This window comes from Capra hircus, chromosome 21 (genome assembly GCF_001704415.2).
Source record: "Capra hircus breed San Clemente chromosome 21, ASM170441v1, whole genome shotgun sequence".
Taxonomy (NCBI): Eukaryota; Metazoa; Chordata; class Mammalia; order Artiodactyla; family Bovidae; genus Capra; species Capra hircus.
Genome location: NC_030828.1, coordinates 23,314,077 through 23,331,457, shown reverse-complemented (window position 1 = coordinate 23,331,457; position 17,381 = coordinate 23,314,077). Strand labels below are relative to the sequence as shown.

Genomic DNA, 17,381 nt, shown 5'->3' with positions numbered 1-17,381 from the left:
CAGATCAGCACATGCTTGTCTGTCAGCATACTTGTCCCCGTTCGGAATTATCCGTTTATTTGTGTGTGATCAATGCTAGTCTCCTCATTAGGCTGTAAACTCCCCAAGAACATTTATCTTGGTTATCCTTGAATCTCAGGGCCCAGGCAGTGCCTGGCGCACAGGGCACTCTCTACATATTTGTGTCAAGAAGGGAGAACAAGAAGGAAGGAAGAGAGGCAGGAAGGGAGGGGGAGAAAAAAAAAGGAAGGAAAAGAAGTACCTAGTGAGAAGCAAGTAGAAAGATTCTTTACAGCTATCCCGTCCAGCAATGATAGGGTTGCTTATAATCTTTAACCACAGAGAAAATGGAGATAATACTAGTTATTGTTGTTCAGTTAGTCACGAAGCCGTGTCCGACTCTTTGTGACCCCATGGACTGCAGCACACCAGGCTTCCCTGTCCTTCACTACCTCCCGGAGTTTGCTCAAACTCATGTCCATTGATTTGGTGATGCCATCCAAGTACCAGATGTTGATGCCATCTAGTACTTATCTCATAACTCAAATAGGTTTTTAAAAATTATTATTTTAGTTTTTCAGTTTTAAAAATTTTTTAAATTTTATGTTGCAGTATAACCAGTTAATAATGTGATAATTCCAGGTGGACAGCAAAGGGATTCAGTCACACATATGTGTGTATCCACTCTCCCCTAGACTCCCGTCTCATCCAGCCTGCCACATAACACTGAGCAGAGCTCCCTGTACCACATGGTACAGTAGGTGATAGGTTTAAAGTGAAGTGAAAGTTGCTCAGTCATGTCTGACTCTTTGCAACCCCATGGGCTATAACTTGCCAGGCTCTGCTACCCATTGGAATTCTCCAGGCAAGACTGCTAGAGTGGGTTGCCGTCCTTCCTCCAGAGGATCTCCTCCTCCCCTTCCTCCACGGATCGAGCCCACATCTCTTACATCTCCTGCATTTCAGGCTCTTTACCACTAGCCCCACCTGGGAAGCCCTAATATAAAATCATAATTACAAATGAATTTTAGAGAATTAACTTAGCTCAAACACCTTTTTACCCAATTCCACCTCTAATCACCATTCACACATATAACATTTGTTTATATACATAAATATTTGATTTACTGTTTCACGTGTACAGCAAAGTGGTTCAGTTACATATATATTTATACTTTTCAAATTCCTTTCCATTATAGGTTATTACAAGGTATTGACAATAGTTCCCTGTGCTCATAGTACCTCCTTCTTATTTATCTATTTTATGTATAGTAGTGTGTATCTGTTAATCCCAAATTCCTAATTTATCCCTCCCCTGCCTTTCCCCTTGGGTCACCATAAATTTATTTCCTGCGAGTCTATTTCTGTTTTGTAAATATGTTGATTTATGTAATCTTTTTTTAGATTCCACATTTAAGTGATATCATATGATATTTGTCTTTCTCTTTCTGACTTACTTCAGTTACAGTATGACCATCTCTGGGTCCATCCATGTTGCTGTGAATGGCATTTCTTTCTTTTGTATGACTGAGTAGTATTCCATTGTATATATGTACCACAGCCTCTTTATCCATTCATCTGTTGATGGGCATTTAGGTTGCTTCCATGTCTTAGCTATGGTAAATAGTAAACATTTTCATTATCTATTTGTTACTATAGCTGAGAACAAACTCTAATATTATTCATCTAATATTTTGCCCAAATTGACTTCCTTGTAAGCATGCATATCAACGTTAGCTTCTTCCTTGCCTTGATATCAGAAAATTCTAAGGTTTGGTATAGTAAGATCTTATAATTCAATTAAAATATAGAATGATTAAAACAGAAGAGGCTTATCTGTGTGCCTCCCAAGGTCCTTGCTGGCACCTCACATTTGAAAAAGCCCTGCTGTACATTATTTTGTCCGGCACTACAGTTTCATAGTTTCTTTACGTAAGCCTTTCCCTAAATGATTTCCACCATTAGGATCATGCTCAGAAAGCCGTTTTCCAACTTAAAAATAATAGAAACAGTGATTTCCCTTCAGTTCGTTCATGATTTCATTTTTCAAACTTAATTCCTCAACCCATCTCGAATTTATTCCATTGTATGCAATGAGGTTAAAAAGAAAATCAACCCAATGTAGTGCTTCTAGACAGCCAGCTAGTTTTGGAGTATCTAGTTTCGGACTATCTCACCAACCAGTTTTGGAGTATCTTTTCCTCCACTCATTTTCATTTCTACCCTTGTCATATAGTAAATACTTTTACAGTTTATGTTTGTTTCTAAATGTTGATGTCCATTGTAATGATCTAGCTCTCATCTGATGCTGATGTATGCAGTTTTAATTTTTTACAGCTGCATAACATAGTTGCACACGGGAGTGCACGTGCTACTCTTTTTATTTCAGAGTTTTCCTGATCAGTTATGCGAGCATCACCCTGTGCCTCGGCAAGCATCACTCCTCACGCTTCATTCACATCAACCCACGGAGACAGGTGCTGCAACCACTTCTATTTTACAGATGAGGAAACAGCTCAGGAAGGGGAGGCATAACTAGCAGGACTGGAAACTCTCAAACCCAAACAGTCCAGCCCCAGAGACCATGACCTTGACCTTTACAAGGTAAAATTTCACCTGAGAATCAAACTCTCTTCAAGAAGGAATCTATCCTCCTCATATTTGCTATTACCAACTCGTTGGCATTTGCTTTATCTGGTTGTTTAATGCTTTTGTATGGGCTTCCCAGGTAGCTCAACTGGTAAAGAATCTGCCTGCAATGCAGGAGACCCCAGTTTGATTCCTAGATTGGGAAGATACCCTGGAGAAGGGCTAGGCTACCCACTACAGTATTCTTGGACTTCCTTGGTGGCTCAGATGGTAAAGAACCTGCCTGCAATGTGGGAGACCTGCGTTCGATCCCTGGGATGAGAAGATCCCCTGGAGGAGGGCGTGGCAACCCACTCCAGTATTCTTGCCTGAAGAATCCTCATGGACAGAAGAGCCTGGGAAGCTACAGTCCATGGGGTTGCAAAGAGTTGGATGCAACTAAGCACACAATGATTTTGTATGCTTTATTGTGTTTTGCTTTTTACTTTTCATTTATAATGCTTCCAACTAGAGACCACATTTATTTTTTTACCCCTGAGATTTACTTTATGACCTCTGTTTTAATTCTTTGGTTAGGTTTACTAGCAATTGTGCTTACTCCAAAGCATTCTTTCACTTTCATTGCATTTCTTTGGTTGTCAGAGTCAGTGAATCTTCTTGGTATGGTTGCCTACACATTTTACTGATGGAAGAATTTTAATAAAATTGCAGAAGATTTGTTTTAGTTTTTAAAACATATTTATTTGGCTGCTTCAGGTCTTAGTTATGGCATGCCCACAGCTTGTGAGATCTTAGATCCTTGACTAGGATCTTAGCCAAACCTGCATCCCCTGCATTGCAAAGCAGATTCTTAACCACTGACCATCGTCCCCAAGATTTATAATATTAACATGACAAAACTGATTCTATTATTTGCTAAAATTTCAATAGCCTCAACATAATTTTTATTGTTTGAACTCGAACGCATGGGAAAAAGTGCTTTTGTCATGAGGATAAACTAGATAATAGTTCAGAGTTCTTCGTGAGAATATCATTGCTGTATTTATTCTTTAAACTTTTTTTAAAAATGTGGACCATTTTTAAAGTTTTATTGAATTTGTTAAATATTGCTTCTGTTTTTTGTCTTGGTATTTTGGCCCTGATGTATGTGGGATCTTAGCTCCCCAACCAGGGGTTGAACCTGCAACCCCTGCCTTGGAAGGTGAAGTCTCTACCACCGGACCACCAGCTGCATTTTATTAATAGCATCCAGACTTTGAGGGTGATGTTTAATATACACAGAAAAGTTCTCTAGGTTATATAAGCATTCCTTACTTTTTTAAAAAAGTTTTGAGATCAGAGACAATGTGCTCATAGAAAGTCTTGAGAAAGACTAAAAAGCCTTTACTACTTTTTTCCCATTCTGTATCCTATCATTTTATAAGAGGTCTGACAAGAAAACAAGGAAACCCTCACCTACTAGACTATGCCTACATCCCACTGGCAAGAAAGACTATCTCACATTTGTTACCTACCTACATAAGGACTAATATTTCTATTTTACAAATGAGAAAACTGATGCTCAGAGACTAGTTGACTACTTGAATGTTAGCAGACCAAAAGGGAAAAAACCTCAAAATTTTACCACTGATTAAATTCACCTATCTGCCCAGCCAGCCCATGAACCCTCTGTAGGTGTCTCCTGGTCCAGTGGTCCTCAAGTCTGTGAGCATCCCGTGTGAGGTGGCCCACCCTGGTCACCTGCTGCGTAAGCAAATTATTATCCTTTGCCAGTATGCCTTCCAGTAGCTTCTATCCTTGCTCTGCTCCACAGAGTTTCACAGAACTCACCTCCCATTGAGTAGTTCTTTAAATATCCTAAAAGCATCCATTCCCTGCCTTGTCTCTTCCCACTTTTGATTTTTTAAACCTCTATTTATTGAGCACTTAACACTGTTGTTGTTGTTCAGTTGATAAGTCGTGTCTGAATATTTTTAGCCTCATGGACACAGCACACCAGGCTTTCCTGTCCTTCACTATCTCCCACAGTTTGCTCAAACTCATGTCCATTGAGTCAGTGGTGCTATCCAACCTCTGACTCATCCTCTGTTGCCCCTTTCTTCACCTGCCCTCAATCTTTCCCAGCACTGGGGTTCTTTACCAATGAGTTGGCGCTTCACATCAGGTGACCAGAGTATTGGAGCTTCAGCTTCAGCATCAGTCCTTCCAGTTGAATATTCAGGATTGACTTCCTTTAGGATTGACTTATGACTGTGAGGCACTTTCTCTTTTGTTTTATTATTATTATTTAGATTTTTTGATGTGGACTGTTTTTAAAGTCTTTATTGAATTTTTTACAGTACTGTTTCTGTTTTATGTTTGCTTGCTTTTTGGCCATGGGGCACTTGGGATCTTAGATCCCTGACCAGGGACTGAACCTGTGCCTGCTGCGTTGGAAGCACAGAGTCTTAAACACTGGACCACCAGTGAAGTCCCTATTTTATTACTTTAATCTGTTTGTCACTCTCAACTCTGAGGAGTAAATATTGTTAGTCCCAAGCTCCTCGTGTCCCAAGAGTCATAATTCCCTCCAATATTTCTCTTACATCGTGATTTTGAGACTTTTCACTATGCTGGTTGTCTTTTCCTGGAGTGGGTTGCTATGCCCTCCTCCAGAGGATCTTTTGGACCCAGGGATCAAACCCACATCTCTCCTGTCTCCTGCAATGGCAGGAAGGTTCTTTACCACAGCACTACCTGGGAAGCCCATTAAGACTTTTAGCATTATTTAATTTTTAAACTAAGCATGCATTACTTTAAAAAACAAACTGAATAAAGATATATGCCTAGTCTGAAACATACAGAAAAGCAAAATGAAAATAAAATTGTGACCCACCACTTAAAGAATATTCACTGTCAAACTTTGATGTCTCTTTCTAGCCTATTCATTTGCTTTTTCTAAAGCTTATTGAGTGTTTAGTAGCACACACGCACACATACCTTATCTCCCTATTTGCATTTGTTCAACATAAGAACATTTCCCATATTATTAAAATATTCTTAAAATATATGTGTGAGTTCCACATGTTATATGTTACATACATGTTAATGGTATAAAAGCCACAGAACATCAGAAAAACAAAATGCTGTCAAATCCCCTCACACACGTGATTGTTACAGAAGCAAGGCTGGAAAAATTTCCAACTTCCAGCTGAGGAACTGTGTCTCAGAAATGAGAAGGAACTTAGGGGTGATTAAGATCACAGGCTCAGGTACCACTTACTAGCTTCCAGACCTTAGGTGCAATAGTGTATCGAAGATTAGAAGGTTACATCATTTTAGGGGTACTCCTTAAGAGAAGAATTAAAAAAAAAAAACCTTGCTCTTGAAAATTTTGCTAAGGTCTGTGATCCTGTAAATAAATTGCTAAGACCCCTCCCAGACGGTGGCAAGAATCCCTTAAAAAAAACAGAGTAGCCCTCATAGTCAACAAAAGAGTCCGAAATACAGTACTTGGTTGCAATTTCAAAAATAACAGAATGATCTCTGTTCATTTCCAAGGCAAACTATTCAATATCACGGTAATCCAAGTCTATGCCCCAACCAGTAATGCTGAAGAAACTGAAGTTGAACGGTTCTATGAAGACCTACAAGACCTTCTAGATCTAACACCCAGAAAGATGTCCTTTTCATTATAGGGGATGGAATGCAAAAGTAGGAAGTCAAGAAACACCTGGAGTAATGGGAAAATTTGGCCTTGGAGTACAAAATGAAGCAGGGCAAAGGCTAATAAGAGTTTTGCCAAGAGAACGCATTGGTCATAGCAAACACCCTCTTCCAACAACACAAGAGAAGACTCTATACATGGACATCACCAGATGGCCAACACCAAAATCAGATTGATTATGTTCCTTGCAATCAAATATGGAGAAGCTCTATACAGTCAGCAAAAACAAGACCGGGAGCTGACTGTGGCTCAGATCATGAACTCCTTATTGCCAAATTCAGACTTAAATTGAAGAAGTAGGGAAAACCACTAGACCATTCATGTATGACCTAAATCAAATCTATTACGATTACACAGTGGAAGTGAGAAATAGATTTAAGGGACTAGATCTGATAGATAGAGTGCCTGATGAACTATGGACAGAGGTTTGTGACATTATATAGAAGACAGGTATCAAGACCATCCCCAAGAAAAAGAAATGCAAAAAAGCAAAATGGCTGTCTGAGGAGGTCTTACAAATAGCTGTGAAAAGAAGAGAAGTGAAAAGCAAAGGAGAAAAGGAAAGATATACCCATTTGAATGCAGAGTTCCAAAGAATAGCAAGGAGAGATAAGAAAGCTTCCTCTGTGATCAGTGCAAAGAAATAGAGGAAAACAATAGAATGGGAAAGACTAGAGATCTCTTCAAGAAAATTAGAGATACCAAGGGAACCTTTCATGCAAAGATGGGCTCAATAAAGGACAGAAATGGCATGGACCTAACAGAAGCAGAAGATATTAAGAAGAGATGGCAAGAATACACAGAAAGAAAGAAAGTTAAGTCACTCAGTCGTGTCCAACTCTTTGGTCGTGTCCAGCTCTTTGCGACCCCATGGACTGTAGCTCACCAGGCTCGTCCATACATGGAATTTTTTAGGCAAGCGCACTGGAGTGGGTTGCCATTTCCTTCTCCAGGGGATCTTCCAACCTAGGGATCGAACCCAGGTCTCCAACGTTGTGGTCAGACGCTTTACCATCTGAGCCACTAGGGGATCCCTGGTGAATACACAGAAGAACTATACAAAAAAGATCTTCATGACCCAGATGATCACGATGGTGTAATCACTCACCTAGAGCCAGACATCATGGAATGGGAAGTCAAGCGGGCCTTAGGGAGCATCACTACGAACAAAACTCGTGAAGGTGATGGAATTCCAGTTGAGCTATTTCAAATCCTAAAAGATGATGCTGTGAAAGTGCTACACTCAATATGCCAGCAAATTTGGAAAACTCAGCAGTGGCCTCAGGACTGGAAAATGTCAGTTTTCATTCCAATCCCAAAGAGAGGCAATGCCTAACAATGCTCAAACTACTACACAATTGTACTCATCTCACATGCTAGCAAAGTAATACTCAAAATTCTACAAGCCAGTCTTCAGCAATATGTGAACTATGAAATTCCAGATGTTCAAGCTGGCTTTAGAAAAGGCAGAGGAACCAGAGATCAAATTGCCAACATCCGTTGGATCATCGAAAAAACAAGAGAGTTTTAGAAAAACATCTATTTTTGCTTTATTGACTATGCCAAAGCCTTTGACTGTGTGGATCATGACAAACTGTGGAAAATTCTTCAAGAGATGGGAATACCAGACCACCTAACCTGCCTCTTGAGAAACCTGTATGCAGGTCAGGAAGCAACAGTTAGAACTGGACATGGAACAACAGACTGGTTCCAAAGAGGAAAAGGAGTACGTCAAGGCTGTATATTGTCACCCTGCTTATTTAACTTCTATGCAGAGTACATCATGAGAAATGCTGGGCTGGAAGAAGCACAAGCTGGAATCAAGATTGCTGGGAGAAATATCAATAACCTCAGATATGTAGATGACACCACCCTTATGGCAAAAAGTGAAGAAGAACTAAAGAGCCTCTTGATGAAAGTGAAAGAAGAGAGTGAAAAAGTTGGCTTAAAGCTCAACATTCAGAAAACGAAGATCATGGCATCTGGTCCCATCACTTCAAGGCAAATAGATGGGGATACAATGGAAACAGTGGCTGATTTTATTTTGGGGCGCTCCAAAATCACTGCAGATGGTGACTGCAACCATGAAATTAAAAGACGCTTCTCCTTGGAAGGAAAGTTATGACCAGCCTAGGCAGATATATTAAAAAGCAGAGACATTATTTTGCCAACAAAGGTCCATCTCATCAAGGCTATGGTTTCTCCAGTGGTCATGTATGGATGTGAGAGTTGGACTATAAAGAAAACTGAGCATCAAAGAATTGATGCTTTTGAACTGTGGTGTTGGAGAAGACTCTTGAGAGTCCCTTGGACTGCAAGGAGATTACAACCAGTCCATTCTAAAGGAGATCAGTCCTGTTCATTGTAAGGACTGATGCTGAAGCTGAACTTCCAATACTTTGGCCACCTGATGTGAAGAGCTGACTTATTTGAAAAGACCCTGATGCTGGGAAAGATTGAAGTCAGGAGGAGAAGGGGACAACAGAGGATGAGATGGTTGGATGGCATCACTGACTCAATGGAGACGAGTTTGAGTAGGCTCTGGGAGTTGGTGATGGACTGGGAGGCCTGGTGTGCTCTGGTCCATGGCATGGCAAAAAGTCAGACACGACTGAGCCTGAGCGACTGAACTGAACTGACCTCCTAGGTTGAGGAACAGCCTGTGTAAGGGAAGGCTCCAGAGGCTTAAGCTGCACCTGTGTGTGTGTGTGTGTGTGTGTGTTTAGTCGCTCAGTTGTGCCCAACTGTTTGTGAACACATGGACTGCAGCCCGCCAGGCTCCTCTGTCCATGGGATTTCCCAGGCAAGAATACTGGTGGTGGTGGTGGTTTAGTTGCTAAGTTGTGTCCAATTCTTGCAACCCCATGGACTGTAGCCTGCCAGGAATACTGGAGCGAGTTGCCATTTCCTTCTCCAAGGGCTCTTCCCAACCCAGAGAGCAACCCCACATCTCTTGCATTGGCAAGTGGATTCTTTACCACTGAGCCACCTGGGAAGCCCATTAAGATATTGTATTATAAGCATTTGTTAACAGTGCCAGGCATATAATAAGTGCTTAATGATTATTACCTGTGAATATTATTATAAAGAATCATGTAGTTGTGGCTGAAGTCATCTGAGCTATTTCCCAGACACTGGTATTCATCCATATAATTAAGAAAATTATGCCTTAGGCCTTTTCAACCTGGTTCACTCATTCACTTAATAAACACTTATTGAGGTCCTATCATATGCCATACTACCCACTAGTTTCAATTAATTTACCCATCTCATCCTTTGAAAGCACAACTCAAATGTCCACTGAGAAGTCTTCCTGGAACCTTAAGCAGATTCAGTACCATCTGGACACTTACCTCTGCTGTGAACTGGATTTGGATCGGTGTCCAAGGGAGGGGTTCACAGGTGGTGCTGGTGGTAAAGAACCTGCCTGCCACTGCAAGTAGATGTAAGACGCGGGTTTGATCCCTGGGTCGGGAAGATCCCCTGGAGAAGGAAATGGCCATCCACTCTAGTATTCTTGCCTGGAGAATCCCATGGACAGGCTGGCACGCTGCAGTCCATAGGGTCACACAGAGTCGGACACAACTGAAGCGACTTAGCACACATGTACCCATGCATGCAGGGGGTCCAAGGGAAAGATTCCTCCGCCTTGTTCATTTCTGTAGCTTGAGCGCTTTACTCTGCACCTATAATAATGTAGCTGCTTGATAATGTTGAATGAATTGATTGAAAGTGCACTTGTGTTCCCATGAGGATTTTAGTTTCTTTTGCCAGCTAATTAGTTTGTCAAGGGGAAGCAAGATGTTTGCAAAACAGTTCTGAGCTTCTGGAGAACAGGGCAGTCTCTTGCTAATCTTGTTTTTGCGTGACTTTACCTTTCCGTACGACAACTGAATTTCCCTATATTCATACCAGATCACATTCTGCAAGTTTCTCTCTTGTGCTAACAACAACAAAAAATAATACGGCCACATCGGGGATGTCCTTAGGGAACATGTCCTGTGTCAGGAAAAGCAGTTAAGCTCTGGGGTCCTGAAGGAGCCTGGGAAAGTCTAACCAGAAACTTTGGGGTTGGGTGTTATTATCTATTTAAAAACAGAACTAGACTTGCAAGCTCTAAGATGTCTTGGCTTATAAAAGCCATTAATTGAGAATTAAAATTTCCAGAGTGTTACTTTCATAATAGCATTCAAGTGTCAGAAGATACCCTGACTAGTCAGTATTATTAATAAATACAAGTAGGTAAGAAGTGGCTGTGGGGAAAACACCCATTTTCCAATACTTCTGCTTAGGACTTTGCAACATACAATGAATCATTTTTTCACTGTCATTATCTACCTGCTAAACCAACCCCCTCCTTCTTGGAAAGTAAATGGAAAGCTAGATACTAGCTTCTTTTTGTAGGCAAGAAACATTGGGGCAGAACTGGACTGGGAACCAGATCTGTCGGCCGTCCCAGCTCCGGCCACCAGGATCATACCCCTCCTACTCTCCAGAGGCCCTTAGATTTCATGGGTATCTTCCAAAAATGTGCTATCTTTGCACACATTTCAACTGAAGAATTCTGGTCCATGGAGGGTGACCTGAGTTGCGTGGCAGGTCATGGGCACCTTGGGACTGGCACGTTCCATGAACTCCTGTGGTCAGAGTTTTAGCTTATCCTTCACGGGGGCTGAGATTTCATGGAGCATTTGCACTGCAGGCAGGTGGAGTTCCTGGCTTCCTGATTTAGTAAGGAAGGAAGATTTCACACGTGTCACTTCCACGTCCACAAAGTGTATTCACCTTCCTGGGGAGGACTCAGGGACTTGGAAGCATTCAGATCTCCAGACCAGTTTCTGAACTGACCATCTGAAAGCTTCACACTGCTTTCAGTGTGAAGGGGAGGATGTATGACAGGACTGTTGCCTAGGAAACAGGTGTGGGGGGGTGGTCTTCATTCACCTGGGCCCAGGCCTCATCAGCCATGGAAGTCCAGCAAAAATTTGACCTTCATCAAGTCTGTTATTTGAAAAAAGAAACCTCAGTTGCCCTGATCGGGAGTGTATGAAGCTCCTAGAAACTGAATTGAGAGGCCAAAAGTAGATTCTGTTGGCAAGATGCAAATACTGAGGCCTTTGACAGGAGGGCTTCTCCTGTCTGCTTTGGCGTTTCAGACCTTTAGTGAGGGGCTCCAGGCTGAACCTTCTCTGTGCCACCCCTCTACCCCTAGCCAGGACCCTTTATTCTCAGCCCTCAGGAATCTTCAAGGGCACTCCCTCCTGGTTCTCAAATTGGTAGGGCTTGAGTACAAAAACTAGGTTAAAAAATAGAACTCTCTACTGGGGGGGGTCTAGGTGGTGACTCTCTGGGAAGGCTCAGCACCCCTATCCCGATCCCCACCCCCTCACCAACCTTCCCCTTTGAAGAAACACACACACCAAGAAGCTGATGTAAACATCCTGCGGAAATAACCACTGCAAGTGGCTTCCAAGTCTCATTTCCCTAAGGAAATAATCAGCACCTCTTCGCCAAGACAGCTCCAGGTGAGCGAGGCAGGAAAAACACCTTCGCGTTCTCAGAAGTCTAGGCATGTGCCTGACTGCCTACTAGGCGCGCTCCCGTCCATTGTCACATCTAATTTCCAGAACCCACGAGGTGGGGAGGGCTGTCTGATTTCCCCTATTTTATGGATTAAAAAGATTCGAAGACCACCCAGGGCGCTCCCTCACTCGTCCCTGGGTCACGCAGGGGGCACTTTGGGGAGCCTCTGCCTTCGAGCCCCGAGATCGCCCCGCGGCCCCGCAAGGACTCCATAGTAAACCCGTCTATGGGTTCGGCCACATGGCCTCATTGTCTTCATCAGAAGCCCCGCCGCGCGGACGCTGGCCATCCTAGCGATTCGCGGCCCCGGCCGCTCTGCGGAACGGCCAGGGTCAGGCGCAAGGGGCCCGGCGAGCCAGGCGGAGCCCAGAACAAAAGAGAGGAGCGCGCGCGCCAAGATCCGGGGGCACCCGCTCGGGCCGGCGGCGGAGGGGGGGACTTGGGCGGAGAGGGACCGAGCAGCGGGGCGGCCGGGCAGCGCGCCCCGTTCCGGCCCGCCCCTCAAAGCCTCCTTTCTTCTCCCTTGCGCTCGGAGGCGGCCCCCGGGAGATCCGGGAGGGGGCGCAGCTCGCCATCCCCGCCGGCCGGTCCCATCGCACCCTCCCTCCGCCGCCACCCCCACCCGGAGGAGCGCACAAAGAGCGGCCGGGCTGCGAGCACACACCTCCCGTTGGGGCGGGGCCGCGGGAGGGGCGGGGGAGCTCCGCCGCGCTCGCCTTAAAGGGCCCGCCCGCTCGCCGCGCGCACTGCGCATGCCCGACCGTGGGGCATGGGAGGGACCGGAGAGCGGTGGGCGCGCACACCCGCGCCCGCGCCCGCTGGAGGTATGACTGGCGTCCCCGCTGTGGCGGCGCGGCGCTCGTGCGCGTGTCAGCGCCCGCGGGGTCTCTGCCTGCGCGCCGGGCACGGGCAGGACCTCTGCGCGGTGCATTCCAGAAGTCGCCGGAGGCCGGGAGGGCCAGGTCGGCACTGCAGCCTGTTTCTGGCTTTCTGATCCGCAGTTTCGGGGCCAGTTGGGCGAATTGCCGCCCAAGGGGACAGAATTACGGGCGCGCGCGCGCGCACGAGTGGGGATGCGAGCGGGCGTATGCCTTTGTGTCTCCTGCGCTCGCGTGCAGGTGGGCAGCCCCGGCCGGGGGCCACTTGGCCAGTGAACACAAGGATCTCGAGACCTGTCTTCCGTGTCCGAGGGATCGGTCTGTCTTTTGGGGGGCAGACAATAGACCTTTCTCCCGGAGGCATCGTTGGCTCTAGGGGTGCTTTATTTGGGGACGCTAACGGGACTTTCTAAGGACCGCTGTCTTGGAGCTGGGGCCCTGGCATCAGAGTTGGGCGCGTTTCCTTTTCTCAGTCTGGCGAGGGAGGAGACCTGGGGATACTGACTGTCCTCGGCTGAGAGGTACAGGAAAGTGTCCCGGGCCGGTCGGTCCCACATTAGACAACAAAGAGAGGCGTTAGCGGCAGCGGGGGAGGGGCGCGGGCGGGAGGAGGACGGGGCGGGCTGCGGCTAGCGCGGGGGTTGGGGGCGCTAGCTCTCAGCTCGCTCAGCCTGCGGCCTCCGCCCGCCCCCGGCCGGCGCGCGCCAATCGCCTCCCCCAGCGATAGTGTCAGTAGCATTGTAGTGTCAGCTCCCGCCGGTGACGTTGCGCCTCCCTCGTCCCCCTCCGGAGCCGTCTGGCTGCAGAGGCTCAGTCTAGAGGCGGGGAGGAGAGGAGGAAAAAGCGCTGAGTGAGGGCGGGCGGGCGGGCGGGAGGGAGGGAGTGGAGGAGCCGGGGAGGGGCTCCTTAAAGAAACGCTGCTGTCGCTCGCCTGCTCGCTTCTCGCTCGGCATTGTGGCCAGCCAGCCGGGCACTCGGGGGGCACGCGCGGCTGCCGCTCGAGCTCTGCCCCCACCCCACCCGCCAGCAGATCTGGGGTGGGGACCCAGGCGGCGGCTCCCGCAGCCACTGTCCGGCGCGGACCGCCAGGAACGATCCACTCCTCCCGGAGCCGAGGAAAGAGCCACGGAGCTGTCTGCAGCCGGCCGGCCTCCCCGCCCCTGACCACTCGCTTCCCGGCTGCCTTTGTGGCCGAAGCTTCTCGCCGCCGAGCCCAGGGCCGGCGGGGGCGCGGCGCGCACGGCCGAGAGATGCCCAGCTCGCTGTTTGCAGACCTGGAGCGCAACGGCAGCGGCGGCGGAGGGGGCGGCGGCGGCGGCGGAGGAGGCGGCGGCGGAGAGACCCTGGATGACCAAAGAGCTCTGCAGCTCGCACTCGACCAGCTCTCCCTGCTAGGGCTGGACAGTGACGAGGGCGCGTCTCTGTACGACAGCGAGCCGCGAAAGAAGAGCGTGAACATGACCGAGTGCGTTCCGGTGCCCAGTTCCGAGCATGTCGCCGAGATCGTGGGGCGGCAAGGTGGGTCCGGCCGGGGATGGGCGGATGCAGGAGAGAGGGTCTCGGGCCACCGCCCCTCGGGGAGGGCGGGAGAGGGAGGCTGGGAGACCCACGGTGCCGGGGAGCCTTGAGGAGGAAGGCAGAGCCGCGCGATGGGCCGGCGCCCCAGACAAAGAAAGTGCAGGCAGGCTGTCTCCCAGAGCTGCGCCGCGGCCACGGCGGGAGACACTCTCTCATGAGAAAATCACCGCCTTCTCCCCTGGCGCCCCCCACCCAGCCCACTCCGGGGAAACAAAATTTAAATAGATGCTTGGGGGAGGGGGCCTCCGAGCGGTCCTTGGGGAGGGTGGAGGAGGAGGAGTGAGCATCGGATGGGAGGAGGGTTCTGGATTTCTGCAAAGCGGAATGGAGCCCCGAGGAGGAACAATGGGTCCCGGGACTGCTCCCCACCCCCCCGACTTCCCACCAAGGCCCCCGCGCCGGAGGATCCCGGCTTTTGGTCGTCTTCCCCGAACCCCTCTGCCGCGTCTTCGGGGCGGACGGCGCGTCCCGCTGGGTCCCAGCGGCATCTCCCCAGCTGACTTTTTCTGGGATTCTCGGATTTGACTGCAGTCGCTGGGGGAGGGCTGGGCAGCCAGTGGGCTGGTCCTCTAGCGCCTTGCGGGTGGAACCGGCTTCCCATCCCTGTGGCGCGGCCGGGGGGTCTCTGAGGGAGCCGCCCCCTTTTCGCCCATCGCGCGTTCGGTCTTCCAGCTTCCCGGTGCGGGCAGTCCCTGGTCTCCGCGGTTAATGGGCGTGTCTGTCTATCTCTCCCACTCCCTCCCCTGCACCCGGACTCCCAGGTTGTAAAATCAAAGCGCTGCGGGCAAAGACCAACACTTATATCAAGACCCCGGTTCGCGGGGAGGAGCCTGTCTTTGTTGTGACGGGCAGGAAGGAGGATGTGGCCATGGCCCGGAGGGAGATCATCTCCGCCGCCGAGCACTTCTCCATGATCCGCGCCTCGCGCAATAAGAACACGGCGCTGAACGGCGCAGTGCCCGGGCCGCCTAACCTGCCAGGGCAGACCACCATCCAGGTGCGCGTGCCCTATCGCGTGGTGGGGCTCGTGGTGGGGCCTAAGGGCGCCACGATCAAGCGCATCCAGCAGCAGACGCATACATACATCGTGACGCCCAGCCGCGACAAGGAGCCGGTGTTCGAGGTGACGGGTATGCCGGAGAACGTGGACCGCGCCCGCGAGGAGATCGAGGCCCACATCGCCCTACGCACCGGCGGCATCATTGAGCTCACCGACGAGAACGATTTCCACGCCAACGGCACGGATGTGGGCTTCGATCTGCATCATGGGTCCGGCGGGTCCGGCCCAGGCAGCCTCTGGAGCAAGCCCACCCCCAGCATCACGCCCACTCCGGGCCGCAAGCCCTTCTCCAGCTACCGCAACGACAGCTCCAGCTCGCTCGGCAGCGCCTCCACAGACTCTTACTTCGGCGCGGGCACCAGCGGCAGCGCAGCCGCCACCCCGCGCCTGGCGGACTACAGCCCCCCCAGCCCAGCGCTCAGCTTTGCTCACAACGGAAACAACAACAACAACGGCAGTGGATACACCTACGCGGCGGCGGCGGCGGGGGAGGCTTCGGTGCCTTCCCCCGACAGCTGCCCCGAGCTTCCGCCCGCCTTTGACCCGGCTCCCGCTCCACCGCCCGGGGCGCCCCTTCTCTGGGGCCAGTTCGAGCGGTCCCCGGGAGGCGGACCTGCAGCTCCCGCGTCCTCTTCCTGCTCGACCTCCGCATCTTCGTCCGCTGCTTCGTCCTCCTCGGTGGTCTTCCCCGGGGGCGGAGCCAGCGCGCCCTCCAGCGCCAACCTGGGGCTGCCGGTGCACCGCCGACTGCACCCAGGTGCCAGCTGCCCGCGCCTGTCCCCGCCCTTGCACATGGCCCCGGGGGCGGGCGAGCACCACCTGGCTCGTCGTGTGCGCAGCGACCCAGGCGGAGGGGGCCTGGCCTACGCCGCCTATGCCAATGGGCTGGGGGCGCAGCTGCCGGCGGGCCTTCAGCCTTCGTCGTCGGACGCGTCCGGCTCCTCATCCTCGTCCAGCTCGTCCTCCAGCTCGTCCTCTTCCTCCTCCTCCTCCTCCGGGTTGCGGCGTAAGGGCAGCCGCGATTGCTCTGTGTGCTTTGAGAGCGAAGTCATCGCCGCACTGGTGCCCTGCGGCCACAACCTCTTCTGCATGGAGTGCGCTAACCGCATCTGCGAGAAGAGCGAGCCCGAGTGCCCGGTCTGCCACACCGCGGTCACTCAGGCCATCCGCATCTTTTCCTGAAGGCAGCGCGCGCTGGCGCGCACCGCGGGGCGAAGGAGGACCCCCCCCCCCTTCAGTCCTCACTCCCTGGCGACGCCTCTCTGCCTAACTCGAGGTGTCCCACCTTCTCCCCGCCCTCCTGCTCACACTCTGAGATCCGAAGAGGAACTTGGAAAGCTGTAGTATCCGCTCATTTTTTTTTTTTTTTTAATTTTTAAACAAAGGAACTTGCCAGGATATCAGCATCCGAGTACTGTAGCCTGGGAAACCTCCGAACCACCTGAAATGCATGCTCTATAAATAATAGGAATGGCGACATTCTAGTAATGATAGTTTTTACACTGTACTTAATAGGAAGCTTCCAAAAGAAGAAAACCCCACAAGTTTTCCATTTTCTTAAAAGTAGGGAAAAAAATGAACAATAATTATTATGATGAAGAGGATAATAATAGTGCTATGGGATGTGTGTGGACTGTTTCTGTGTGTTCCCCTTTGTGGCTGGGTTCCTACCATTCTTATTATAGAACACAGTGGATCCTTTTTGAATGTTCGTAGAAGGGCCAGGAGTTCCTGTAATACCAGGATACTGCAGCTTTATTAAAGTTAAAGAAACTGTAACATATCTCTTATATATTAAAAAAAAGACGTTTAAAAGTTTTAAAGAGAAATTGCATTAATACAGATTGAAGTATTTTATTCTTTTTTGACTTGAAAAATTATATTTCATATTGCAAAGATGTTTACAAGTATTTTAATTTAAGTTCAGTGAACTTTTTTGTAGCTGGGTTAAATCTTTTTATTTTAGTATGGCCTTATGGCAAAGAAC

At 49.0% G+C, this 17,381-nt stretch overlaps 1 protein-coding gene across 1 annotated transcript; it reads left to right on the top strand.

The window, feature by feature from the left end:
• MEX3B (mex-3 RNA binding family member B) lies at positions 13,593 to 16,792 on the top strand. Its single transcript, XM_018066592.1, has 2 exons — positions 13,593 to 14,274; positions 15,096 to 16,792. The coding sequence occupies exons 1-2, from the start codon at positions 14,007 to 14,009 to the stop codon at positions 16,574 to 16,576; spliced, it is 1,749 nt and encodes a 582-aa protein (XP_017922081.1). The 5' UTR covers positions 13,593 to 14,006; the 3' UTR covers positions 16,577 to 16,792.